General features: G+C 51.6%; 3 protein-coding genes across 9 annotated transcripts in view; 1 reads left to right on the plus strand and 2 right to left on the minus strand.

Moving 5' to 3' along the window:
- Positions 1-419: 419 nt before the first annotated feature.
- GDPGP1 (GDP-D-glucose phosphorylase 1) lies at positions 420-13,152 on the minus strand. Of its 6 annotated transcripts, none has more exons than XR_006273623.1 (6): positions 12,729-13,152; positions 6,591-6,647; positions 3,854-5,136; positions 2,478-2,571; positions 1,220-1,487; positions 420-685 (listed from the first exon to the last, which is right to left on the minus strand). XR_006273623.1 is itself a non-coding variant. In XM_043490224.1 (3 exons), exon 3 carries the CDS (start codon positions 5,125-5,127, stop codon positions 3,970-3,972), a length of 1,158 nt encoding a protein of 385 aa, XP_043346159.1. In that variant the 5' UTR covers positions 5,128-5,136; positions 6,591-6,647; positions 12,729-13,152; the 3' UTR covers positions 1,520-3,969. The 6 variants fall into 6 exon arrangements, 1 of the variants encoding a protein (XP_043346159.1); XR_006273624.1 differs by adding an exon at positions 11,117-11,140 and having other exon boundaries at positions 2,478-5,136; XR_006273622.1 differs by lacking the exon at positions 2,478-2,571.
- Positions 13,153-13,258: 106 nt separating this feature from the next.
- Positions 13,259-16,511, plus strand: CIB1 (calcium and integrin binding 1). The gene is made up of 7 exons (XM_043490226.1): positions 13,259-13,497; positions 13,640-13,674; positions 14,708-14,816; positions 15,440-15,590; positions 15,727-15,845; positions 15,929-16,017; positions 16,256-16,511. The coding sequence occupies exons 1-7, from the start codon at positions 13,447-13,449 to the stop codon at positions 16,275-16,277; spliced, it is 576 nt and encodes a 191-aa protein (XP_043346161.1). The 5' UTR covers positions 13,259-13,446; the 3' UTR covers positions 16,278-16,511.
- Positions 16,512-17,369: 858 nt separating this feature from the next.
- The window catches only part of SEMA4B (semaphorin 4B), a 41,924-nt gene continuing 32,168 nt past the window's right edge, over positions 17,370-27,125 (minus strand). For both annotated transcript variants that reach the window (XM_043490180.1, XM_043490181.1), the window contains exons 5-15: positions 26,464-26,562; positions 25,680-25,791; positions 25,345-25,458; positions 25,049-25,200; positions 23,598-23,779; positions 23,339-23,489; positions 21,899-22,109; positions 21,695-21,810; positions 21,318-21,484; positions 19,339-19,418; positions 17,370-19,061 (exon numbers count right to left, since the gene is read on the minus strand). In XM_043490180.1, coding sequence (XP_043346115.1) covers positions 18,331-19,061; positions 19,339-19,418; positions 21,318-21,484; positions 21,695-21,810; positions 21,899-22,109; positions 23,339-23,489; positions 23,598-23,779; positions 25,049-25,200; positions 25,345-25,458; positions 25,680-25,791; positions 26,464-26,562 — 2,115 coding nt within the window. In that variant the 3' untranslated portion in view covers positions 17,370-18,330. The remainder of the gene's footprint in view (positions 19,062-19,338; positions 19,419-21,317; positions 21,485-21,694; positions 21,811-21,898; positions 22,110-23,338; positions 23,490-23,597; positions 23,780-25,048; positions 25,201-25,344; positions 25,459-25,679; positions 25,792-26,463; positions 26,563-27,125) is intronic.

Here is a 27,125-nt window from a genome sequence, read left to right on the forward strand (position 1 = left end):
CTCTGACCCCGCACCACTGCGTTGGATGCGGCAGGAGCCCTGACTCGAGTCAGCAATAAACTTCCCTTTTTGCGAGTTGCATTGTCTTGGAGGCCTCTCTTCCCACTCGGGGATTCGGACATCGGGCATAACATTGTAAGTCAGCCTAACGAATTGATGCTTTTGAACTGTAGTGTTGGAGAAGACTCTTTAGAGTCCCTTGGACTGCAAGGAGATCAAACCAGTTAACCCTAAAGGAAATCAGTCCTGAATATTCACTGGAAGGACTGATCCTGAGGCTGAAACTCCAATACTTTGGCCACCTGATTTAAAGGACTGACTCACTGAAAAAGACCCTGATGCTGGGAAAGATTGAAGGCGGGAGGAGAAGGGGACGACAGAGGATGAGATGGTTGGATGGCATCACTGACTCGATGGACACGAGTTTGAGTAAGCTCCAGCACTTGGTGATAGACAGGGAAGCCTGGCATTATGCAATCCATGGAGTCACAAAGAGTCGGACTCGACTGAGTGACTGAACTGGACTGAACTGAACTGAACGAGATCCAGGGGCTAGGAGCAAATTGCGAGAACCATCTTCAGAGTAAAAACTGCAACCCTAAATATCCTCTGATGCCCAGTCATTTGAGTGATGAGCTAGGTGCTTCTCTCATACTTGCAGTTGGTCAGACTGATGGCCAGGGTTCTGGAATGGAGGAAGAGCAGAAATCAGGGAGTGAGGGAAAAGGACCCTGTGGTACCAGACATCCAGATGAAGAGAGAGCCCACAGATTTTATCTAGAAGCCACTTAAAGGGAAGACCGTGCGTGTTAAGTGGCTTCAGTCATGTCCAACTCTTTTGCAACATTATGGACTGTAGCCCTCCAGGCTCCTCTTTCCCTGGGCTTCTCCAGGCAAGAATACTGGAGTGGGTTGCCCTGTTCTCCTCGAGTGGGTGTTCCCGACTCAGGGCTCAAACCCATGTTTCCTGCATTGGCAGACTGGTTCATTACCAGTAGTACCACCTGGGAAAGACCAGGATGATATAAATATGCTGAAATTCTAAATTAAGCCAGCCCAAATGGTTCTGGATTTTGTTGTACCACAAGGCTAATGATCTCTTGTATTTCCTGTCCTCTTTCCCAGGCGAAAGGGAAAACTTTGGATTCCACGCCCAAATGCAGAAGGGTAGAGGGTTACTCTCGAGCCGGGCAAGTGAGGGGGTCCAGGGGACAGTTACCTCTGTTTCTGCCTTCTCTTTCTCCTCCCAACTTCTAAGACATCTGGCTCAGCTGGGGTTACGATTTTCTTTGGTATTTTCTTGGCTACAGTGTATAAAGGAACTCTGTTCCTAAATGTATTGTAGTCAGCCTTTGAGAGTGCCTGCTGAAAAACATTAGAAGGGATAGCAGCTTCCCCTTTTACACACTCCTCAGATTCCTCTTCTTCACTGTAGCCTTCCTCTGATTCACTGGTCTTCCAGGTATTCAGCTCCATCCTGTTAGAATCTGAGGGGAGAAGGATGGGGGTAAGGACCTTTGTGGTGTTCTAAGGGGATGTTCCTTAAGGACAGAACAATCCACTACAGAATGGGATGTTTTCCACTAGGTTTGGGGTCTGGGGTGGGGGGGGGGGCTGTGCAATGTTAGGTTTGCTGATAAGCCCCACTCATCCAACATCACTCCATACAGCACTCTGGGGTGCAGGAGCTGAGCTGGCTGTGACCTGAGCTTTCTTTGTGACAGGAGATCGCTGGGAGCACTAGGGGTACCTTCACTTTGAAAAATAGAGCTGAAGACCTATCGGCCCAGTGCTAGACTCAGCTGGTAGCCCATGATGGCCCTTCGGCCAGCTCCTGCTCTTTCCCAGGTGTTGCTGGGCCTCTGGGACCTCCTCCTTGCTCCTGGAGCAAGCAGTGGAAACGCAATCAGGCACACTGCACTCAAGAGTGGATTCTTGCCACAGCTGACCCAGTGCATGACAGGACTTATCCTTCTTTTTTCACACCAGTTCACAAAAGTCCCACCCCCATCCTTTCCTGAACCTGCAGGGCAAACCCCTGAAATTAGGCCAACTCAGTGTTCGGGACGAATATCTGCTTGCCTTCCTTCAATGTTTTTAGTAACCACATTTTGGATGGTCTCAGCACTCGGGAGGGACAGCCGTGATTAGCACACATGCCCTTCAGGTGCTCATCAGACTGTTCCTTCACCATCACCATCTCTTCCTGAGGTGCACCCACTCTGACTTCTGATTGCTACCTCCGCCAAACTCAGCCCAAATTTGTCACTTTAAGATTATACCATGTGCCTACATCTAAAGGACACTTTAAAAATGTCTCTCCTTTAAAAAGACATGGACATTTCCTGATTCCTAGATTTCTGGATCCTCCTTCAGTATATGATACTCTATTACCTCCTTCTTAAATGTTTTGGAGTCCCTTGCCTTGCAGGATGTGCACTTTTCTCACTTTTTAGACAAATATTTTGTTCTAGTACCTGAACTATCATCATTGCTTGTCTGAATTGCCAGCATTCAGCAGGATCTTAATTGGATTCCGTCTTCCCTCCTTCATTCATCCATCCATCACAGCTAAAATGCAAATTGGTTACCCCTCAATTTAAAACTCTTCAAGGTTTCCCATTAGCTCAAGTCCAACACCCTTAGGACAAGAGACCCTCCATCAAAAAGCAAGAAACAAACATACAAACAAACAAAAAGCAAGCAAAGAGGTGGAGAGGTCCTGAGCTGGATCACCCCTTCTTACCTTCCTACTGTGCTCAAAGCCCAGGGCCCTGGGTACAAAGCAGCTCCTAAATGTTCCATATTTAACCTTAGAGAAGGCTTCCATAAATCCCTTTCTTGATCATTCACAAAGTACACATGGCTAAGAAGTACAACCATAAAGAAAACCTTTTAATTTTTGTGTAAAGATTTATTTGGGGCCAGAAGAAGGCCTTCCTCTGAATATCAGTCCTAAGGGAAAGCTAGGGAAATCCTGGTATTTGGACCTACCACCTTAGGCACTCAAAGTCCACTTTGCTATAATGGTCACTGCACTCCCTTCAGAGAGTAAGCAAGCAAAATAAAGTGATCTTTCTAGAGCCTGTATTTGCAAAGGCTTGTAGAGAGAGGCACTGAGCTAAAATTAGTGCAGTTGCCAAAAACAGGCATATTGAGGGTGACCAAAATGTTCAGAGGAGTTTCAGTTAAACTTTCTTATGAAATGGATTGTGATGCGTATTCTGCCTCATCTCAAGAAGACTTTATTAAAATGATGGTCACAGGTGCACAGCCCCAGCTCAGCTTCATGGTGTCTTGACTGCCTGTGTTGCCATCCTGACTCCACTACTTTTGAGCTACATGACCTTGGATGGGTTACTAAACTTCTCTCAGCCTCCATCTCTTCAATAGCTGCTAAATGCAGCTATTAAAAGGACCTGCAACGCTCAAGTTGTGAAGACACCTTGTTCTCACACGAAATAATGTATGTGAAGAACACTTAGCTCAGCACTGGGGCTGGAGGAAAATTTGAGGTGCCCAGGTAGGCAAAATATGTCCTACAAATACAGTATATGGATGGAGGGGATGAATACAGGAGCAGAATGAAGAAACACAGCTGCGTGGTGGGCACAGGCAGGACCAGCAGAGGCAAGATAGAACAAGTGATAAACTATTACTTTGCTAACACTTAAAGAAAAGTCAGCATACAGAGTCAGGAGCGTGTAACTCCTGTACATACTCCCTTCTTAGTAACAGGTTTGACATCCCTGGGACTTGTCCAAGAAGCAAGGTGAAAAGCGGCAGATACATCCAAGAGGGCTCATTCATGCCATTTATTCCAACAATCTCCCTCTTTAAAGAGACCACTTACCAGTTCTTTATCCCTCCCCTTATGCTGAAAGCAGTGAGAAGGCATTCATGAATGCGCCCACAGCACCACGATGGACAGTTCTCCAGATCAGTTAAGAATAAATACTGCTGGGAGGATTACTGTTCCTCCTGGCCTATCAAGGCCACCAGCGCCGCCTGCACGTCTTCTGCCTGGGCTGGGGGCAGCAGACATTCTCTGATGAGGGCCAGAGCTGCCGCCTCGGTCAGGCTGCTGAAGTCCTGGGCCGTTTTGACCGGGAGGTGCCCAGCCAGCTCACAGAGGGCAACGTTGAATGCCTCACCTTCCTTTATCCCAAAGCTGGGCTTCCGGGGCCACAGAATGACCCGGACTCCCGAGAGAGCTGAGGAAGATGATGTCTTTCCAGGTGGGGCCCCCCGGGTGACAAACAAGTTATGCGCAATGTCACAGTCAGTCAGGTAGTCAGTGGCCCGACACACCCTGCTTACCAAGGCTTCCAAGTCAGGCCCTGGCCTACTGGTGTAAAAGAGGAAGCCCGGAGCTGGGAGGGCCTGGAGCACATGCAGACGGCCCCGAGGGTCCAGGGGTTCACTGGGGGCCCCCTCCACGGGCAGCCGGTGGGCCAGGTAGTAGCCATGCAGGTGGAGGTGGTTCACCGAGGCCAGGCCGCCCAGGCTGTTGAAGCCCACGCGGAAGCCTGGGTGTGAGCTCAGCAGCACAGCCTCGACCCCAGCCCGCAGTGCCCCAGGCAGCAGGCGCTGGGGGAGCCCTCGGGCAGGTTCGGGCACCAGCAGCACGTGGCCCCACTCCAAGGGGCTGACGTTGATCACCACCAGGATGTCCTCTTGCTGGACAGTGCCGGGGCAATCCCGCTTCCCGTGCAGACGGAAAAGGACCTCTCCCGGCCGGATCTGGTTGAAGTTAAACTGTTCAGGGTCAAACTCCTGCCTCACGCTCTTGATGTTCTGGGGGCGCCTTCTCTGCACACCTCGCTCCACGTTCAGCTGAACCACAAAACCCACGGTCCCAGGCAGGGTTTGGGTTGGCAGCGCCCCCAGTGGGTAGCGGAAAAGCCCCAGCTCCATCCGCTGCCTCCAGGCCGAGCAGAGGGCAGAGTCAAAGTGAGACAGTGGTGGCGTGTTCAGGAGGCTGAGCGCGCCCCTTGGCCACTGAACCCCTTCCATCACGAGTTCCTCCTGCCCATAGACAAAGTCAGGAATGCCATGCCCTTCCCAGTCTTCCTTGTTTGGAGGCAGCAAATAGGAAGTTTCATTTGAAGCACGTGGAATAGCCATGGGGCTGACCTGAAACAATCATAAGGTGAAAAATACATGATGCCATCCCATTTCTAAAGATTTTATTTTTTTTTAATAATAAACTCACTATATTTTACTTATGTATTTTTTTTTTTTAATATTTTTTGGGGATCTCCCTGGTGGCTCAGATGGTAAAGAGTCTGCCTGCAATGCAGGAGACCTGGGTTCCATCCCTGGGGCAGAAATATATCTTGGAGAAGGAAATGGCAACCCACTCCAATATTCTTGCCTGAGAATTCCATGGAGAGGAGAGCCTGGTGGGCTACAGTCCATGGGGTTGCAAAGAGTCGGACAAAACTGAGCGACTAACACACACAAAGTATTTTACTTATTTGGCTGTGGGGGGTCCTAGCTGCAGCACAAGTGGTTTTCCACCTTAGTTGTGGCATGTGAGATTTTTATTTGTATTATTTATTAATTTATTTGGCTGCACCACTCAGCTTGCAGGATCAGTTCCTCGAGCAGGGACTGAACCTGGGCCATGGCAGTGAAAGCCCAGAATCCTAACCACTAGCCCACCAGGGAACTCCCCTATTTTAATTTTTAAATAAACTTTACTCTTTGTTCTGATTACAAAAGTAATATATGCTTTTGGTAAAATATTTTGAAAACACAGAAATCACTCATAATTCTATCACCTGCAGGTTAGCATACATTTTTGCTGAATTAAAGATACAAATCAAATTCTTTCTCTTTCTAAAAATTACACATAATGAATAAACTTTCTTAGTGGAGAAAGAAATACGGATAAATTACAACACTTATTCCAACGCCCAGGGAAAAATCACAATTTATATATGTAGCCTCATATTCATATGTAGATAGATCTTGATTTTTTTTTTGGCCATGCCATGAGGCGTGCAGGATCTTAGTTCCCCAACCATGGATCAAACCCATGCCCCCTGCATTGGGAGCACAGAGTCTTAACCACTGGATTACCAGGGAAGTCCTGGAACTTGTTTCTTTTTTAACTGATTTTAACTCTTGTACATTTAGGTTTTTCTGACTTCTTACTACCATACACAATATTGTGATGGACATGTGCATCTATCTTTGCAGATGCTTTTATTTTCATTTAAAATAAAATCTTAGTTGGCCACGGGTTCAGAAGAGGCTCATGGCTCAGGCTTTCAGTACACAGTCCGGCAAACTGCCCTCCAGAAGACTGCACCAGTGTTCCAGTGCCTGAGAGTGGCCACGGCTTCAAAGCTTACTACTCCTTTTATGGGAATAGCTTGTCCACTGTTGTGTAGTAATTCCAAATGGCCATGCATACAACCACCTGCGTGAGGATGGCCAATTGTGAGGGCCCAGGGCCAATCCTTTAAGGTGGAAATAGGTGTCAGTCTTCCTCTCTACTGGGTCCCTGAAGCCCAGGGGACCCAAGGGGTCAGGGACATGACCTGCTGTTGGCCCAGAGGGGACTTCAGAAGGAAGCTTACCTCAGTAGAGTCGCCTCAGCACAAGCTTAGGTACCCTCAGCTCTGCTGGTCCAGAAACTTTACATTAATAAAACAGAAAAACAATGTTTTGTTAAAAGTCAAGCTGAGTTTAATGGGTATAGAGTTTCAGTTTTGTAAGGTGAAAATATTCCAGAGATTGGCAACACAATAATGTGAATATACTTAATACTACTAAACTGTATGCTCAGAGATGGTTAAGATGGTAACAATACTGAACTGTATACTCAGAGATGGTTAAGATGGTGGTAACAGTACTGAACTGTACACTTAGAGATGGCTAAGATGGTAATACTACTGAACTGCACACTTAAGAGATGGTTAAGATGGTAAGACTTTTGCATTTTTTACCACAATAAACATTTTTTTAAAAACTTGAGCTTAAATTTTATAATTTACTAAGCATAAAAATTTATGCATAATTTATGCATAATTTACTAAGCATAAGTAAAATATAAAGTCTTAAATTATTCTATTAAAAGTGAGTCTAGGACACTTCTCCAAAGATACACAAATAGCCAACAAGCATATGAAAAGATGCTCAACATCACTAAGTAAGGAAATAAAATCAAAATCACAATAAGATACCACTTGACATTCTTTAGGATGGCTACTATCAAAAACAGAAAATAACAGGTGTTGGCAAGGATATGCAGAAATTGGACCCCTTAGGCACTATTGGTGGGAATGTAAAGTGATACAGATGGAAAACAGTAGAGAGGCTCTTCAAAAAAATAAAAATAAAATTACTATGTGATGCAGCAGTTCCATTCCTGGGGGTATATCCAAAAGAACTGAAAGCAGGGTCTCAAAGAGGTATTTATACACCCGTGTTCATAGCAGTATTATTCACAGTAGCCAAGAGGTGGAAGCAACTCAAGTATCCACCAATAGATAAGTCGATAAACAAGAGGTGGCCTATACAGGCAATGGAATGTTATTCAGCCTTATAAAGAAGGCAGTGCCAACACAGGCTACAATATGAATGAATGTTGAGGACTTTATGCTAACTGAAATTAGCCAGTTACCAAAGGACAAGTTATTTATGATTTCGCTTATATAAGGTACCTAAAGTGCTCAAATTCTGGGATTTCCCTGGTGGTCCAGTGGCGGCAACATTGCACTCCCAATGCAGGATGCCCAGGCTGGATCCCTGGTTGGGGAAGTAGATCCCACATGCCACAACTAAGACACAGTGCAACCAAATAAGTAAATTAACTTAAAAAAAAAAAAAGCTCAAATTCATAGAGACAGAAAGTAGAACAGTGGTTCCCAAGGGTTGGGGGGAAGGGGAAATGAGAAACCGTTTGTTGTTTAATGGGCACAGAGTTTCAGTTTTGCAAGAAGAAAAAAGTTCTGGAGACTGGGCTACCAAATAATGTGAATATACTTAATACTACTGAACTATACACTCGGAAATGGTTAAGGTTTTAAAGTTTATGTTACTTTTTAACCCAATTTTTAAAATGTCAAGATGGTAAATTTCACGTTATGTGTATTTTGCCACAATTCAAAACAATTTAAGTGATTCTCAAAATAGATTTAAGAAATCCAACAATTTGCTGAATTAAACCTCAGCAGGATGGCATCACTGGCTCAATGGACATGCATTTAAAAAAACTCCAGGAGATAGTGAAGGACCGGGAAGCCTGGCATGCTGCAGCTCACAGGGCTGCAAAGAGTTGGACATGATTGAGCGACTCAATGACATTCACTTAAGTGTTTCTCATTCATTCATTCAGAATCAACCCACTTCAACCCCACTGTTGACATTCTAGGGACACCTCTTCTGTGCAACTTGGTCCATGTTCTGCTGAGCCACAAAATCAAAGTATTTAGGAAGTAACTGCTGTGTATGAGGCAATGAAGACATGGTAGCAAATAAGGAGAACCAAGTCCATATCCTCATGGAACTTACATCCTGGGATGAAGTTAGGTGATAAGCAAAAGGAAAATATTAACTACCTGTGGTGACAGCATCTTGTTGGAAACAAGTCATAAAACAGGGGGTGACTAAGCGGTGGGATCAGGGCATCCCACTTCTGTAAGAGGGATGTGCCAGCTGAACTGAGACAGGAAGGATAAGATGAGGCCTACAAGGAAGAGCTGAGTGTACTCCAGGCAAAAGAAACTAGAAGTCCGAGGCCACGAGTCTTGCAGGCAGCTGGTTGGCCTGTTCTAGGAACAGAAAGAAGGCAATGTTACTGGGGTATGGCTGACAAAGGGGAGAGGACCTCCCCAATCAGTGAAGCTTGATGAAGGCAGAGGTCAGATTAGCTGCAGGGCCTTATGCATCATGGACAGGAACTTGGATTCTATTCTAAATGGAGTAAGACATCACTGGTAGGTTCATAAGGACCATCTGGTATTTTATTTTTTGGCCGCACCACACAGTATGTGGAACTTCTCTGACCAAGGATTGAACCCAGGAAGTCCAGGACTATCTGATATTTTACAAACTTTTTTCTAACTGTTATGCGGAAAGTGGATTGTAGGGGAGCAAAGGGGAAGCAGAGACCACTCTGGAGGCCACTCTGGTGGCCAGGTGAGCAGTGAGGTGACTGTACAACACAGATGGCAACAGAGTTAGGAGGAGTTGGGGATATGGGTCATGTTTTAAAGACAGAACCAACAGGGCCTGCTGACATGCTGACTATGGCCACTGAAGGAAAAGGAAGAACTGGGAGTGACTCAGCTTCAGGAACCAGGCCCTGCAGTGGCATTTACAGAGATAGAGAGGGTGGAGATGGGGTGCGGGCGGGAATAGGTGACTAGAGGAAGGGAGAGATCAAGAGTTCAGTTTTCATTACTGAGTTTGAGATATCGCCTGGGCATTCAAGACAAGTGGTGTAGGCAGCTGAACAGTCAAACCTGGAGGTCAAGGTTGAAGTCTGGGCTAGACAGAAATTTAGAATAACATTAAGACCCAAGGGCTAAGACCAAGGACCCAGGGCCAAAATGGTACCAAAAGACTAAAAATATGAGTAAAGACATATCAGTCAACAGAACCAATAGAAAGTGGGTCTGGTTGTACTGATATTCAAGTGAAAGAATAGAAAGAAAGAATTGAAGTCGCTCAGTTGTGTTTGACTCTTTTCGACCCCATGGACTGTAGCCGGCCAGGATCCTAAGTCCTTGGGATTCTCCAGGCTCCAAGAAAACTGGAGTGGGTTTCCATTTCCTTCTCCAGGGGAATCTTCCCAACCCAGGGATGGAACCCGGGTCTCCCACACTGCAGGCAGACTCTTTACCATCTGAGCCACCAGGGAAGATATTCAAGTGAACTAAGAGGCAAAAAACAATACCTAGAAATAAAGAGGAATACTTCAGAATAACAAATCATAGTGAGCATGTGACAGGACTGAACCTTCATAGGAAAACCAGGAGGAAGGGAACACAGGTCCCATGTCTCTCCTATGCCAGGCATGGGCTGGGGTCTTTCCAAGTTTACGTAGGTGACCCTCACAACAAGCCTGTGTGGTGGGTATCATCTTGGCAGGAAGGTGAGAGATCTGATTTTGGAGGCTGACGAGATGTTTGAATTCTGAGTCTTCTATTCACTAGGGATGATGTGACCTTGAGCCCCTAAAACAAAACCCATTTCCGCACCATGGGCTCTGGGCTCTCAAGGCTTAGCTGTGCCTCCTCCTCACCTCCTCTTAGACCACTCTTCCCCTTGCCTACTCTGCTCCTCACTCTTCCTAAACCTGTTCCTGCTCAAGGCTTTGGTGCTTTCTGTTCTTTCAGTCTAAAATACCCTTCTCCCAGATTGTCTTAACATGCCTGTCTCATTTAAGTCTCAGATCAAACAGTACCACCTCAGACATGGGTTTCCCTGGTGGCTTAGGGAAGCAAGCAGGAAACCGAGGTTCGATCCCTGGGTCAGGAAGATCCCCTGAAGGAAATAGCAACCCACTCCAGTATTCTTGCCTGGGATATCCCATGGACAGAGGAGCCTGGCAGGCTACAGCTCATGGGGTCACAAACAGTCGGATCTGACTTAGCAATTAAATCACCATCACCTCAAACACACCTTGGTGGCCATACCATCTAATGTCTCAAGGGAAAGAGGAAGAGGGAAATAATATGACAAGTAGGGAAAGAAATATCTTGGAAAACAAACACTAGGAGCTATTTTTAAATCAGCCACTCAGTTTTATCACTGTTATCAAGGGTTCATTGAACACAGGAAGCTCATATTTTAACCAAGCTCACCAGGGACTGCTAGATGACTCAGAATGCTGATTTAATAATTTATAGTGAGAAACATGGCAAAGAGCACAAAATGTTCTTGGTGGTTGGTTGCTATAGACCTTCCTCCGTACAGAAATTTACCAGGAAGCAAAATTATAATCAAAAAACTGTTCAATGAGGAAGGGTTCAAAGTCAAGTGAGGTGGCTGAGCAATCTACATCACAGCTGGCCACTATGGAGGGGCGGTGTCAAGTCCCACACCTTCACCATGAAAAGATGCAGTCTCATCCTGAAGTCCAAGGATGTGCACTCACCGGTTGGTGCTCTGTCTTCTTAGCCTAGCACAGGAGACACAATGACAGCTTCTTGTTCATTGAAAGAAAATGAAAGTTGCTCAGTCGTGTTCAACTTGCAACCCCATGGACTATACAGTCCATGGAATTCTCCAGGCCAGAATACTGGGGTGTGTAGCCGTTCCCTTCTCCAGGGGATCTTCCCAACCCAGGGCTCGAACCCACATCTCCTGCATTGAAGGCGGATTCTTTACTAGCTGAGTCACCAGGGAAGCCCAAGAATACTGGAGTGAGTAGCCTATCCCTTCTCCGGGGGATCATCTGACGCAGAAATCAAACCGGGGTCTCCTGCATTGCAGGCGGATTCTTGTTCATTGCCTTTTGTGAACTGAAGACCAACTCTTTCTTGGACAGGAGTCTATTCTCAAGAGACTACACTCCAGTCGCTTTGACTGGCTTTGGTGTTCCCACTGCTCTGTAGCCTCTACTTTCTGGAAGGTAATATTTCTACAGTGGTGGGACTCACAGGTTGATACAATGAGTCTAACTAAGTCATTCTCCAATGATCACCTTATCATTATTGAGTGCTGGGAAAATTACAGTTACTCAGCAAAAGCATTCACTCAACAACTGCCACAGCTTGTGTCTGAAAATCATGATTCCCACTGCTCCTCATGGAGCTTGCAGTCTAGTGGGAGAAAAAGACATTAATTCAATCATCACACATGTAAATATAGATGGCAAATATGACAAATGCTGTCAAGGAAAGCACCGGATCCTCTGTGAGTGTAATACAGATTCTTAATCTAGTCTAGGAAATCAGGGAAGGATTCCCTGAGAATAAGATGGAGGAGGAATGGAGAACCCATAGTGGCTGAAACCCAGAAAGCCTGAGGAGACTGGCAGACAGATAAAGAGAGGTTGAAGTTGAATTACAGGGGGTTGGTTTGGGTATTTAACTCCTTAATGGCTTTTAACAGACTGACATGCTCATATTTAGACTTTACAAAGATAAGCTAGTGGAATGAATTAAAAGAATCAAGAACTATATTTTGTCTGTTATACCGTATTAAAGTAGAAAACAACAATAAAAAATAACGAATCTCACTACCACCTCCATTCAGTAGTTTGTAACCCCTACCTTTCAGGATACTCATTCATGCATGCATCCAATACAAACTGAGACGGTACCATGCACGTGTCAAGCACTGTCTTAGGGGCTGAGCGGGGACAAGAGCAAATAGTTCAGTTTCAATTCCTACTCCCCCAGCATGCAGTCTGGGTGCAGGTCACAGGGCAGCATGCAGGCTGGGGAGAGTACAGCAGTGGGGATCCTTGAAAAGGGCCTTAGAATGGAGCCACCGCTTTTTAAAAGCTCGTCTAGACAAGTCACTAGACTTGGTGGGTTCCATACCTAGGCTGGAAGATCCCCTAGAGGAGGGTATGGTAACCCACTCCAGTATTCTTGCCTAGAGAATACCCATGGACAGAGGACCCTGGCAGGCTACAGTCCATGGGGCCGCAAAGAGTCGGACACGACTAAGCACACGCGCGCGCGCGCACACACACACACACAAAGTCACTGAACTGCAGTGAGCCTTTGTATTTCCCCCTTTGGAAAACGGTAACTCACCTTGCAGAGATGTAAGAATTGAAGCTAATTATGCACAGCGCTCGGGACTCAGTGGGCCCTCAATAAACAGCCTCAACAGGCAGCAAGGTTATGGTTATTTCTGCAGACGTGGCATGAGGGTTGCAACTAGTACGGCAGGTGACGAATGGCAACGTCCGGGTGGAAAAGCCCTCGCTAGGCAGAGAGGGTAGCCGACCGCCACGGGCCACTCAGCGAGCCACGAGCTTTCTCGGTTACCCCGGCTCCAAACACTCCCCCGGTGCTCTTTACCAGACTCCGCCCAAGGCCGCCACGGCCGTCACCCCCGGCACCTACTGTAGGTGAGGCGGACGCACCGCGCGACTTCCCCAAACTCTACCGGGGCCATCGCGGGGTCGTGGCGCCCTCAACGCATGCGCGGCCTGGCACGCCAGCGTGCGAAGACTCCCAGGCCCCTCCATCCTGGAGGCGGGGCCGTGAGGCCTGGGCCCCGCCCCGGAGCATCCGGCCCCGCCCCGGGCCCCGCCTCCAGCTCTCCAGGGACCGCCCGGAGCCGGGAGCCAACCGGCGGAACCGGGCTGGGAGCGCCTGGGAGCCTTAAGGAGGGGGCGGGCCCGGGGGGCGGTGGCCCCAGGAGCGGTTGCCGCGGGCACCGGGTGGTGACGCGGCCCGAGGGCGGAAGTGAGAAAGTTGCCGGCGTCCCGAGACAAGTTGGCGGAGCTGTGTGCGAGCGGCAGCGATGGGGGGTTCGGGCAGTCGCCTGTCCAAGGAGCTGCTGGCCGAGTACCAGGTGCGCGAGACGCCGGTCCCCAGGGAGTTTGCGCGCGGCCTGCGCTCGGGAGAGGACGGTCCCCGAGCCGCGGCCGGGCGGGTGGGCGCGGCCTCTGGCCCCGGGCGGCCTGCTGACCCTCCTCTCTCGTCTTGCCTTCCAGGACTTGACGTTCCTGACCAAACAGGAGATCCTTCTGTAAGTGCTGTTTCGAACCTCACCTCTGGGATGCTCTCGGAACGGTTTCGGGAGCCGGGGAGGCTCCGTCTTACTGATGGGCAAACCAAGGCCCCGCCAGCGGGAGGGGCAGGGGCCTGTCTGAGGTCAGCAGCTGAGCCGGAACTGGAGGCCGGGGCACCGGGCCCTCGGCTGTGCCCTCTTCCCGGCACACCCTCCCATCTCGCGCCGGCGGCCCCAGCGGTGCACCGCGCGGAGCAGCCTCCAGCCGGAGTTGGGTGCTCTTTGACCCCGCTCCCCTGACTTCTGCAAAACGGAACTTCCTGCCCCAGTCCGGCAGGGACTGCTGTAGTTCTGGGCTGCTTTGTCTGCTGGCAAAGCTAGAGAAGCCTTGGGGAGCCCTCTGACTCCTCCTTTATCTGAATACTACCGTAACCGTTAACGCTTACTGAGCACCTGCCATGCTCTGCTAAAGGGTTGTCTACGTTTCCTTTGTAACCCTCACGAGGGAGGTATGGGGACAGTGAAACAGTCGGATAACTTGCCTAAGACGACATTCTTTTGTAAGAGGATTTGACCTGGGGCTGGAACCCCCTTCCTAGCCAGCTTTATGTGGCCGTACACCTGAGCAAGAAGGTTCCTAGGCTTCTCTTGGCAAAAAATAATCCCAGTGGGAATGAGGCGGAGCCTAAGGGGGAGAAAGTTCAGGGTAGCTGCTTTGAGGAGCAGCGGGAGATTCCTGAAATGAAATTAGATTTCAATTTCGCTCTTTTTTGCTTGCTCTTTAAGGCCAACTTCTGGCCCCTTCCGGGACCTCTCCAAACCTGGGGGAATCTAGAATTGGCCAAGCACAGTGCCTGGGACACGGGGTCCTGCAGTAAACCCGCAAGGATGGACTCCCAGGCTCCCTGTACTGTCTTGTGATGTGTCTCCTCTTGCCTTAGAAGTCCCGAGGGCTTAGCTCCTCAGCTGGTCATGATGGGTATTCAAGGACAGGAGGAGGGATGTGGTACACTTAGGAAAGCACATTAACAGTTTCTCTTCCTTCTGCCAGAGCCCACAGACGGTTCTGTGAGCTGCTTCCCCAGGAGCAGCGGAGTGTGGAGGAGTCACTGCAGGCTCGGGTGTCCTTGGAGCAGATCCTCAGCCTTCCAGAGCTCAAGGTGCCAGCCCCCCAGCCTCCCTCTGCTACTCCTTCTGAGGTCACATGGTCACTGCTCCCCATTCTAGTCTTCTTTCTGTTTCACCCTAAGTTCCTGGGTGCTTTATCAAGGTCATCCGGGGGAGTTATATAGTAACAGAAGAATGTTTTGCACACTGGGGTCCTCAGACATATTCTTGGAGGTTCAAAGTTTTGTCCTTTAAGAAGAGTTGAATTACCTTATTGAAGTTTGAGAAACTCTATTCCAGAGGCTAATTGCCTCTCCATAGGGCTGCTGTGAAAATTTCTATGCAAAGGGCCTGGCCTATAACACAGTAATTGCTTGGTTCAATATTTATGTTTTAAAATAACCAGCTCATCTTGTTCTCTTTGCTTAGAATGCCTTCCTCTTTCCTTCCTTCTCTGCTCCCAGGCCTGCCTTTAGGTTAAGCTCTGATGCCCAGAAAGCCATTCCTGTCTCTTCCCCAGTGGGGTCATGGGTCCTCCTGACTTCTGTGCTGGCCCCAAAGTGGTGATGGTTCTCCCCTGAGAGGCTGAACCACTCCGTCCAGTTTCCTGGTGGCGTTTGAATGTGTGATTTGGGCTGCTTCGTGTGTGGCGTTCACAGAAGGCTTTCTTGCTTAGGCCAACCCCTTCAAGGAGCGAATCTGCAAGGTCTTCTCCACTTCCCCGAGCAGAGACAGCCTGAGCTTCGAGGACTTCTTGGACCTCCTCAGTGTGTTCAGTGACACAGCCACCCCAGACATCAAGTCCCACTATGCCTTCCGCATCTTCGGTAAGGAGTAGGGGGCCGGGTGGAACACCAGCTCCTCCGACGTGGTCTTTGTAGAGATGCCTGGGAGCTCAGGGAGTCACGAGCTGGGTGCTCATCCTGACCACCTCCTTTTGGGCTTCCTGTGTCTGCTTTCTAGACTTTGATGATGATGGAACCTTGAACAGAGAAGACCTGAGCCAGCTCGTGAACTGCCTCACAGGAGAGAGTGAAGACACACGGCTCAGTGCTTCAGAGATGAAGCAGCTCATCGACAACGTGAGCAGTGGGGTTGGGCTGGGCTGGGCCGGGGAGCAGGCGGGGAAGGCTTGGGCTTTGGCCTTGAAGCTTCCCTTTTCCAGATCCTAGAGGAGTCCGACATTGATAGGGATGGGACCATCAACCTCTCCGAGTTCCAGCATGTCATCTCCCGCTCACCAGATTTTGCCAGGTATGACTTGGTCCTCACCTGCTGCACCAGGTCTGAGATGTTATTTCCGGAGGTGGTCCGTGGGGTAGGAAAAGGCCTCCTGCTTCCTCTGAATATATTAGAGTAGCTCTTCTTCTAAAGGGGACTCACACATGTGGGATATAGCCCATTCCAAGGGGTCTTGGGGGAGGGGTAAACCTAGGGAGGAACCTAGGGTTTCTTCCAGCAGAAAGCCCCAACACACTCTTCTCTTGTTCAGTTCCTTTAAGATTGTCCTGTGACGGGAGCCACAGCATGTGCAGCAGCACCCTGTTGAAGAATGGCCACTGCTGAGCTGTGGTCATGGTTACCCCCTGTGTTGTCAGCACCGGCCAAGCTGGTCCAGCCTGGAGCTGATACTGCGTGGTCTTGCCCGGGGCTGTGGAGCGCCCTCCACGTCAGGGCCTTTCCCCTTCTCACTGTCATTGCTCTGTTTGTGTTCCTACTAATCACTAATAAAGGTTTAGAAGTTTTGAGCCTTTGTGCAACACTAGAATTACTGGTGTGAAGGAGTGGACTTTTATGAGCCCTCGGTCACCCTGGGGATAAGTAGGACTCAAAAAGGGGGATGGCTGATGGCTTATATGGTAAAGAATCTGCCTGTAATGCAGGAGACCCAGGTTCAATCCTTGGGTCAGGAAGATCCCCTGGAGTAGGAAATGGCAACCCATTCCAGTATTCTTGCCTGGAGAATCCCACAGCCAGAGGAGCCTGGTGGATTACGGCCCATGGGATCACAAAGATTTGGACACAACTGAGCAACTAAGCATGCACGCAAAGAAGCGGACAGCAGGAAGTCAGACTGTATCTGCCTGTCCCACCCTCCCTTGTGAAGGGGGTATGAAGGAGAGCACGAGGGGTGGAACTCTTTGTATCCTGATAGTGATGGTGGGTACATGAACTTCTACATGTGTTAAAACTCATAGAACTATGTACTAAAAAAAAAAGTCAGTTTCACTGTGATTATTTGAACAGCTCCTGAGCTCATGCTCTAGAGCCCACACGCCACAACTACTGAAGCCCACGACCATGAGCCCTAGAGCCCGTACTCTGCAACGAGAAGTCACCGCAGTGAGAAGCCAGCGTACCACATCTAGAGTAGCCCCCACTTGCCACAACTAGAGAAAAGCCTGTACAGCATCGAAGACCCAGCACAGCCAAAATAAGAAGAAAAAAAAAAAAAAAGAACCTGGCTCCGCGGGGAGATGTGGTCAGCCAGGCTGGGCTGGCGTTAGCCCACTAGCACCTGAAAGAGGTGGCCTAGAACCTCCCAGAACTCAGAGAACTGGACCAACCTCAAAAAGCAACAGTCCTTTAAGAGGAAGGGCCCAGGATTCAATTTCAATTCTTTAGATTTTATTTAAAAAAAAAAAAGTAAAGTGCATTTTTATTTAAAAAAAATATATATAAAACCCACATAAACTCAGGGTCCCTGTGTTGGGCAGTTATCAGTGGTGCACGGGTTTAGCTGTCCCTTAAGAGTGGAGGCTGCAAGGTGTAGGGGTGAACTGGGGGCTGGGTTTGAAGGCCAGGGCAGGTATGGGAAAAAGGGACACAGGTTTGTAGACTGGAGGAAGGCAGGCAGCAGTCTCTTCCTAGAATTCCGAGGGATGATGTTCATTGTCACAGACTCTTCTGGGCTGGTGCTGCCCTGTCTCTATAATGTGGCCGCAGCCTGATACAGGCCGGGAAAGTCCAGGAGGAGGTGGGCCTGAGCCCAGGGCCTTGGGAGGGCTGCGGGGCCAGCGTGGCCCTCTGGTCCCTGAGGTGACAGGATGATGGCTGCAAGGACTTGGCCAGCTGGGGAGGCTGGACCGCTTGGAGCCCAAGCTGGCCCCTGTCTCTGCAGCGAGCAGGGGCAGCCCGTGACAGTAGGGGAAGGCGGAAGAGGCCAGTGGGTGCGCCATTTCCAGCTCGTCTCACACAGCCACTTTGGGTGCGTCCTTCCAACCTGGGAGCTGGGAGCTGGGAGCCAGGCGCTGGGCTGGCCACAGGTGTGGCATCATCCTGTCTCTTTTCCTGTTTCACATTTTCGACTGTTTTTAAACAAAGGGCTCAGTTCTCTTAAGGAGCATCCATCTGCTCACTTGGGCAGGCCCCCATCTTCAGCCAGGATCCACAGGGACATGGCCATCTGGGGTGGAGGGTCAGGGGGGCCTTGCTACTTGGCAGCCGGCTCTGTCGCTCCCGAGGGGTGGACACCGTGGCTTCTTCCACAAGGAGGAGCAGAGGTCCAGCCGACCAGCTCTGAGCACTCGGGGCCCCCAGAGGGAGGCCGCCTTCGGAAGTCTGCTCTCACACTACTGAGTCCCGGATCACAGAGCCCAGGCGGACCCGGGGTCGGGGGCACACTGGAGACACCTCCACGAAGCTGTCCTGGACGCTCAGTGGCCTCTTCTCCGACTCCGTGAAGATGCGGGTCCCCGGGGAGCTGTCCAACAGGGCCTGGTAGCCTTGGTCGAGCGGGGTGTTAGGGGGGCTCATGCCATTGAGCGGCCGGGTCTCAGGCGGCAGCACCACTGGGCGGGTCTTGGGGTGCACGCTGGCACACTCCCCCTGCTTCAGGAAGACCTTCATGCCACCGCGATGCCGGTAGAGGAAGAATAAGATGAGGAGCACCATGGCGAACACGAAGAGCGCACACATCACCAGGAACTCCGTCCAGTAGGACTTGTCCGCGCCCCAGCTGGCCTTGCTGCCCGCGCTCACCCGAGACGTGTTGATGATGACGGGCACACTGCCGCTCCGGCCCGCACCGCCGGTCACCTCATCCACCACCTTCGGGCAGTAGCTGGCCTCCAGCTGCTTGATGCCTCCCTCCAGTGACCAGCACTGGAACAGCCCCAGCTCCTGCTGGCTGCCCACCAGCAGCAGGTCCCCGGTGGCCAGCACGCGGCAGGAGGCCGAGGCGTTGATGGGGGCCCCATTGTGCAGCCAGAGCCGGGTCGCCAGGTTGGACAGGAGGGGGCAGGCCAAGGTGTTCACCGTGTGGGGCTGGAAATGAACCTGCTCACAGGGCTTCTCACCTGCAGGCAGAAGAGGCACAGTCCCCGGTCAAGGGCAGGCTGGCGTCTACGCCCGCCCCAGGCTCACTCACCCACCTCCCTCCAGGCTGTGCACCTCGTTGCTATAACGGCAGCTTGGGGACTTTGGGGACTGTGGATCTCACTTGCCAGGACCCTGCTTCCAGGGCCAGAGGGATGAGTAAGTGAGGAAAGGCATTTACACCCATCAGTGGCTGCAGGAGCCTGCCAGGCAGACTTGACCCCTGCCTTTCCTCCATCTTTTGGTGGGGCACCTTACCTTTTGGTACAGACGCCCGGGCCTTGGAAGGGCCACAGAGGTTCGTGGCATTGCCCCCATCGATGTCCTGGATCCACGGCCTGGGGACCAAAAAGTCTGGGATGGGCCAGGAAACCCCACCAGCCTGCATCTGCCCCCCTCCTCCTCCGTGCAGTAGACACTGGCACACAGCCCTGCAGACGTGGGCCTGGGGAAGGGCTCAGGGACCACCAGGACCAAGGCAGGGGTGAAAGGCAGGCGGCCTCCCTTCGCGATGCCCCAGCCCACAGGTTCTGTAGACAGACCTGGCATCTCCTCTGTCTACACAGTATTTACTTCATATAAAAGTTGCTGTGATACTTCCTTAATCACAAAAGCAGAGTGAGCCCCTAGAGAACGTCTGGAAGGACAGCCAAATCTGTATGTATTAACATGTATCTGTCTCTTTTGCAAAGCACAGGCACTGACTTGATTTTGGAAAACACAGAACTCAACCAAGCACAAAGGCTAAAAACATTACAAAAATCACAATCAGAGGCTTCCCTGGTGGTCCAGTGGCTAAGAGTCCAAGCTCCCAATGCAGGGAGCCCAGGTTCCATCCCTGGTCAGGGTGTTAGATCCCACATGCTACAACTAAGACTCGGAATAACCAAATAAATACCTAAGTATTAAAAACAAAATAAAACTTTACGGAGCTAAAATATAATTAAAAAAAATACAATTACCCAGTCAACAATAACGGTGGCATTTTTTTGGAGTGTTCTTTCAGATATACATATGTGTACACACACACACGTGATGTTTTAAAATATAAAACTGGAAACAGGTATGCACTTGAGTGAAGTACAGACACTACAAATAGGACAGATCCAACTTTTACTTAAAACGTATGTATTTGGGACTTCCCTCATGGTCCAGTGGTTAAGACCCTGAGCTTCCAATGCAGGGGGCCTGGGCTTGATCTCCGGTCTGGAAACTAGATCCCACATGTCACAGCAAAGATCAAAGACCAACTGCAGCCAAATAATTTTTTGTTGTTGTTAAAAAACTAAAGCTTTTTTTTAACTTAAAAAAATTTTTTTTCTTTATATTACACATATATGGAAAAATCTGGGAGGATATATATTAAATCTAAGTCTCTCTAGGTTGTAAAATTTGGGTAGTTTCTATTTTGCTTGTGCTTATCTCTATTGTCTAAGTTTTCTTAGACGAAATCAGTTATTTTGAAAACAATTTTTAATCGGTCTGTTTTTGGCCATGCCGCTTTCGAGATCTTAGTTTCCTGATCAGGGAACAAACCCTCGTCCCCTGCAGTGGAGGAGCAGAGTTCTAACCACTGGACCACCAGGGAAGTCCCTTAATGGGTCTGTTAATGGACTGTTACAGAGCCCTTATTTTCTGTTATTTAACTACATTCACGTGTCAATCCAGTCTCCAGCAAATCTTTTCACAGTTATGACATTTCATACCAACTACCAAATCCTGTCCCTGCTTTAGAGATGGGTAAGGCAAACATAATTTACTGTCTGAACTACAACTCTTTTGAGAGTCAGGAAAGGAGCAGATTAATAATTATGCCCAGAGCTTCCCTCAGTGGTGAAGAATCCACCTGCCGATGCAGGAGGTAACAGCTTCAATCCCTGGTCCAGGAACATCTCACCTGCTGCGAAGCAACCCGTGCTCTACAGCCCGAGAGCTGCAACTACTGAAGCTCACACTCTAGAGCCTGGGGTCCCCAGCAAGAGAAGCCACTGCAAGGAGAAGCCTGTGCACTGCAATGAGAGTAGCCCCCGCTCGCCACAACTAGAGCAAAGGCTACAGAGCAACAAAGACCCGGCACAGTCAAAACTAAATAAATAAAATTATTTTTCAAAAAATGATGTCCAGACAGCAGACACAAATGAGGCTGTGTGGTGATTCCACAGAGGGTCTAAAGCAGAGGGACTTAGAGGCGGGTGCACCAGGAGGAACAAGGGGAATGGGCCTGAACGAGCTCTCACCTGGAGGCCACCTCCGGCTGGTAGAGGGTGATGGGTGCACACCTCGAGCCGTTCCAAGCGCAGTACGGGTCCCGGGCCAGGAGGCAGTCCCCGCAGCTCTGGTACAGGCTGCAGTTGGCCACAGGCACCTTGACTACGCTCGAGTGTGAGGCAGCGTACAGCAATCCCTGCAAGAGACACGCAGCATGGGAGGCAGGCCCCGGCTCCAGCGCCCCACAAAGCCACCTCCGGGGAGCCGCTTCTCACGCACCTGGCCCGCCCCCCCCCCCGCCGCCACATTCCGACAGCTCATGCCTGGAGCCTAGATCTTTCCACCCGGCTGGGGCAGGAGGGCGGGGCATCCCAAGCCCACTGCCCAGACTCCCCACTCTGCTCACCCTGTCGGCGTCCAGGAGCAGGTGCTGCACGGGCTGTCCTGCTGGGAAGACCTGGAGCTCTTCGATGATGTGCATCGTGGTGCCCACGCTCACCGCCTTGTGCACCCAGCCGTCACCTGCAATAGGGACATTGCTCAGGCCCGGAGCGAGAAGCCTGCCGCCCATGCCCCCTCGACCCCCAGCCAGCCTGCTGTGGGCACTTACCAGTGCCCAGGAAGAGGACGTCGTAGGTGCGATTCAGGGTAGGCACTCGGTGGACGGTCACGCGCTGGTAGTGGGCCTGGGGCTGCAGCAGCAGCATGCGGCTGCGGACCTGTCCGTCCATCAGGAAGTGGTCCTTGAGGAAGTTCAGCACGCGGTCGGGGAGCTGCAGCGACGAGTTGATCTTCCTCTCCCGGGCACTATTGGTGATGCACTGAAGGAGAAGGCATTGGCTTGAGATGGGCGGCACTGGGGTGGCCAGCAGGATGGGTGTACTACAGATCCCGCCAGGATTGCCAAGCCCTGCCTCCCCAGTGGACAGCAGGGATTCCCCCACCCTCAGAAGCCAGGCCACAGCATGGCTCTCCAGTTCTGTGGAGTCAACACGCTTATCTGCAGGTCCAGGGATTTGGGGCCATGGGCCCTGGCTGCCAGGGTTTCCCCCTCTCTGCCCACCAACCACCCCTCCTTCCTGCCCATCCTTCCCCCACCCCCTCCCCTGGGCATGACCGCACTTCCTGCTCCTATGGCATCCTTTCAGCAGGAAGTGAGAGTTCCTTTCCCAAGAAACCCTGGCTGAGCAAGGTGTTCTAGTGTAGGGGCCACAAGGGCGCCTGCAGCTAGTCTGCCATATTGCCAGAGGCTTCCTGGATTTCCCTGGTAGCTCAGCTGGTAAAGAATCCGCCTGCAACGCAGGAGACCCCAGTTCGAGTCCTTGGGTCAGGAAGATCCCCTGGAAGAGGGCATGGCAACCCACTCTAGTATTCTTGCCTGGAGAATTGCCATGGACATAGGAGTCCGCCAGGCTACAGTCCATGGGGTCGCAAAGAGTCGGACACGACTGAGCGACAGCACAAGGGTTCCTGATTCTCTCTGCCCAGGGGCATTCTCTGTAGCAGCTCCAGGAATTAACATCCCAGAGTGACCCTCAATCACTGAGGCCCAGCAGTTAGTAACAAACACCCCAGTGGGACAACACTGAGATGTACTCCATGTAGCCTCCCAGGGCCCCCGGGGCCTCAGCTCCAGGCGCCCACAGCCCTCCGACCCCCACTTTCTTGGCTCCACCCCTCCCTCCACAATCCTGTCCCCTCTTTGCTGCTTCTGGGGAGTAGCTCCCCTAGAAACTGCCAGCACCCACATCCTTGTCTCAAGGTCTGCTTGGTGAGGACCATTTGCCCACAGCCAGCCACTCAACAACGAGGAGCTCACGGTGGGGCAGGAGAGAGGCTCGCGGCAGGCGGCGCTCTGATGGGACAGCCCTGTCCAGCCCACTGCCAACCTGACGGCCACGGTCACGTCGAACTTGGAAAGACAAGCAGCCCTGGGTTCTGCCCCCACTTTCGAGATGAGACAACAGACTTAGAGAAAGCAAGCAAGCCCAGCGTGGGGTGTGGACCCGCCCTCCCAGCATGCTGCCCTGGGGCCGGGAGCAGCACTCACCGCGCCCGGCCTGGGCGAGGGTACTGGGTGGGTCACTGTGTACCACTGCTGCGTCTCGCGGTTCACCTCCTTGAAGAAGCCGTTGAAGGTCGACTGCACATCCTTCATGGTGAAGACACAGACGGCAGAGCCCTCCGTGGTCCCCCCGTTCCTACCGAGGAAGTTGGCTGAATGAGCCCCAGGAGCCTTGGGGTTCCCAGTGAGGCCAGCCACTCACCCCTCACCCGGCCCGCTCCCAGCTAGGTCCCGGGGGGCGCACCACTGGGATGTGAAGACCCCGTAGAAGAGGGTGTCCGGCCAATCCTCGGGGCGGGGCGTCAGCGTGAACACGTCCTGTAACACGTTGAATGGGAAGCCGTCGTCAGGCCGCAGGCACACCAGCTGTGCCTTCAGGAAGGATGTCCAGCGCTGCTGCAGGACGCGCCCGCCCCCCTCGTCGCCCTGCGTGAGGGAGAGAGAGGCTGGGCTCAGGGACGGCTCCTCGCTTCCCCTCCCCAGCAGTGGCTGAGACAGACACCAGGAAGGGCCTGACAGACACAACACCAGGCCTTGAGCTCATCTCAAATAAAGAAGACAGGGCACTTCCCTGGTGGTCCAGTGGTTAAGACGCTATGCTTCCAGTGCAGGGGACGCTGGTTCAATCCCTGATCAGGGAACTAAGATCCCACATGTTGCATCCCATGGCCAATACATGTGTGTGTGTGTATATATATGTAGAGAGAAAGAGCGCCTCTGGCTAAATCTAAATTTCACATAAACAATAAATTAAAAAAAAAAAGACTTGAAGTGGCAGCCTTCAGTTCCCCCTTGCCAGAAGGCTGGCTAGGTAAATGACAGTGCTTCCCTAATTGCAAGGAGCCAGAAAAAAAGACGAAGGGAAGTCTGTCTACAAACATGAAAAGACCTCACGATTTACTGCTGAGCAGAAAGGGAGGCTAAAGAGTTGCATTACAGTATCTCTTTGTTTGCACATGGTTTTACGTAATATAAATATGTACCGTCTTTACACATGTGCAAAAGAATAAAGATTAGCAAGGAACATTCTAAATTGTTAACAGTGGTCACTTCTTGTGGAAAGATGAAGAGATTTTAACACCGACAGTCACCATCTAGTGGATCCTCAGCACATTTCTAAGCACCCTACATGCTGAACAGAGGAGGGAACTGAAACAGATTTCTCAGCAAGGAAATTGCCCAAGATCACACGACCTGCAGGGTTTGAACCCAGGCAGCTGGGCTCCAGCGTCGACACTCTTAATCACCATACCAAGTTGCCTCTTTATTTTGTGATTTTTGTGTGTACTTTGCTATGTCTTCACATTTTTTTAAAATAAGAAAAAAACCAGACATTTTAACTTAAGAGAAGACTTCTCTGGTGGTCCAGTGGTTATGAATCCACCAGCCAATGTAGGGGACACGGATTCGATCCCTGGTCCAGGAAGATCCCACATGTCTCAGGGCAACTAAGCCCGTGCACCACAACCACGCAGCTCCAAGTACAGCCTGGGCTCCGCAACGAGAAGCCCGTGCACCACAACTAGAGAAAAAGCTCCCGCTCACCGCAGCTAGAGAAGAGCCTGGAAGCAGTGAAGACGTAGCTCAGCCAAAAATTCAAGATAAAAAGAGAAATGCCAGCAGCCAAGCTGTTCCTTCTGGAGGACAGGAGAAGGCCGCAGACGTGGAGCCTCTGGGGTGGCCCAGCCCCCTCACCTTGCAGATACGGGCGATGCGGGACACCACGGTGTTCTCAAAGAATTCCAATTCCTGGCCAGTCTCGCTGAAGAAGAAGTAGATCTTGTCATCGTCCCCTTCCGAGCTGCCCAGGCTCTCGGGAATGTGGGCTGAGGCCATAAATGCTGGGTCTGGGGGGGGGAGCCAGTGGGGAGCACCATCAGCCCAGAGATCCCAGACAGGCGAAGACTCTGCTCTCTGGCCCTGCTGAGGGTACAGGGCCCCCTCCCTGGGGCCTGGGGACTGCCCCCGGGCGGGCGGCGGGAGGATTTCACCTCGAAGCCAGTTGAGGGAGCTCTCGCTCTTGATGGGGCGGAGGCCTTGGCTCCTGGAGATGGTCGGGTCATTCCCCAGGAAGCTGCTGGCTGTTGCCGTGTACAGCTCACCATCTGCCAAGAGAACATTTCCCATGGGAATGGGCCCTGGGCACAGCCCCTTCCCGCTCAGGGCCCACAGTGACCTGAGTGCGGCCCTTCTTGCTTGAAGAGGACAGAGGAGGGAATAAGAACTAAGAAGAGCTGAACTGAAAGCCGCCCGAGGTCGCCGCACCCCTGGGAACCAGCATGGCACCAACCACCCGGGCCCCTCTGATGCCCTGCCCCCCACTCACCGACTACCAGGGCCGTGGACTTGAAATTGGGGTCAAAAGGACAACGGCCCTTGCCATCTTCCAGGAGGATGCCCCCCCGCTTGTCCTGTGCGAGCGTGAAGTTCTCCACGTCCTGCAGGGGAGCAGAGCGGGGAGGTCAGGGCCACACCAGAGAGTGAGCGAGCTTGGCCAAAGAGCAGGGAGGTGTTTAGAGTGAGGGCAGTGGCCCGAGGGCCTCTTCCCCATCCTGGCCCCGGGCCATAGTCCCCACAGCGCCTCGCTGTGACCCCTCATGGTGGCTGTCCCATGGGGCAGAGAAGAGGCTCAGAAAGGCTACGTGAGCCGGAAAAGGGCAATGATGTAGTTCAAACCCAGGAACATCTGACTCGGAACCTGGCTGCTCTGACCCACGCCCTGAAAATGCCACTCTCCACGAAGTCATGCAAAGGGCAGAAACGCAAGGGTGTGCGTGTGATGAGGAGGGTGGATGAGGTGGGCTGGCGGGGATTGAGCGAGAGCTGGAGGAAGTGAGAGAGAGTTGGAGGAAGTGAGAGGGTGTGATCGTGGGTCAGCCAGGATCTTTGTGCCCAGGGAATCCTCCTCTCCCTGCCCCCTGCAGGGAGACCCACCCATCAGGGCTGGGGCAGGGTCCCGGGGCTCTCAGGGCCCTTGGCCTCCCAGGAGCCTCCCACCAGGGCCCTGCCCTTCACCAGTGGTCAGCACTGCAGACCAGTTCCCTGGGGCAGAAAGAGGGCTACTTCCTGGGCCAGCCGGGGGCCGGCCTGGGGTGCAGAGGGGCACTCACAATGTAGGTGCACGCGGGGCTGAAGGCCTCCGTGCCGCAGGCGATCAGGTGGCTGCTGTTGAGAGGCAGGAGGATCTTGATGTAGTTTTGACAGTCCCGCTGGAGGGAGGAGGAGGCTGTCAGGCACAGACAGGCCACTAGGGGGCGCCTCTGAGCCCCCCCCACCAGACCCAAGGCACAGCGCCTCCTGGAGCAGAGGATCATGGAGCGTGTGTGTGTGTTTGTGTGCGTGTGTGTGCGCACGTGTGTGTGTGCGTGCGTGTGCATGTGTAGGAGGGGACCCTCGGGCTCAGTTAGCTCTGTGACTGGGAAACTTCACTTCAGTCTGGGGTGAAGGCACAGAACATCTCCCTTTTGAGCTCTCCTAACCCCACCTGGTGAGGAAGTTGAGCCCAGAACAGGAGGAACACACAGCCCTGAACCCTGGACTCCAGACTCTCGGATTGCCTCTGAGAGGGTGTCCTAACAGGCATCTCCTGAGCTTCTGACTGTTCCCCCAAAACTCCCTCCTCAAGGGTCTCCCCACTTTCACAGACGCCAACTCCATCTTCTCAGGCCCCAAACCTCACAGCATCCTTGACTCCCCTCTTATACCAACCCCACCCTGGTTCTTCCATCAGGAAATCCTGGTGGCTCCATCTTCAAGATACGTCCGGGATCTG

The sequence above is a fragment of the Cervus canadensis genome, chromosome 17, assembly GCF_019320065.1.
Source record: "Cervus canadensis isolate Bull #8, Minnesota chromosome 17, ASM1932006v1, whole genome shotgun sequence".
Classification (NCBI taxonomy): Eukaryota; Metazoa; Chordata; class Mammalia; order Artiodactyla; family Cervidae; genus Cervus; species Cervus canadensis.

Coding starts and splice junctions, on each gene's coding strand:
- GDPGP1 (XM_043490224.1), bottom strand. CDS start 5,127: ATGGCTATTCCACGTGCTTCAAATGAAACTTCCTATTTGCTGCCTCCA.
- CIB1 (XM_043490226.1), top strand. CDS start 13,447: ATGGGGGGTTCGGGCAGTCGCCTGTCCAAGGAGCTGCTGGCCGAGTAC. Junction 13,498..13,639: donor AGCTGCTGGCCGAGTACCAG/GTGCGCGAGACG, acceptor CTTGCCTTCCAG/GACTTGACGTTCCTGACCAA. Junction 15,591..15,726: donor CTATGCCTTCCGCATCTTCG/GTAAGGAGTAGG, acceptor TCTGCTTTCTAG/ACTTTGATGATGATGGAACC.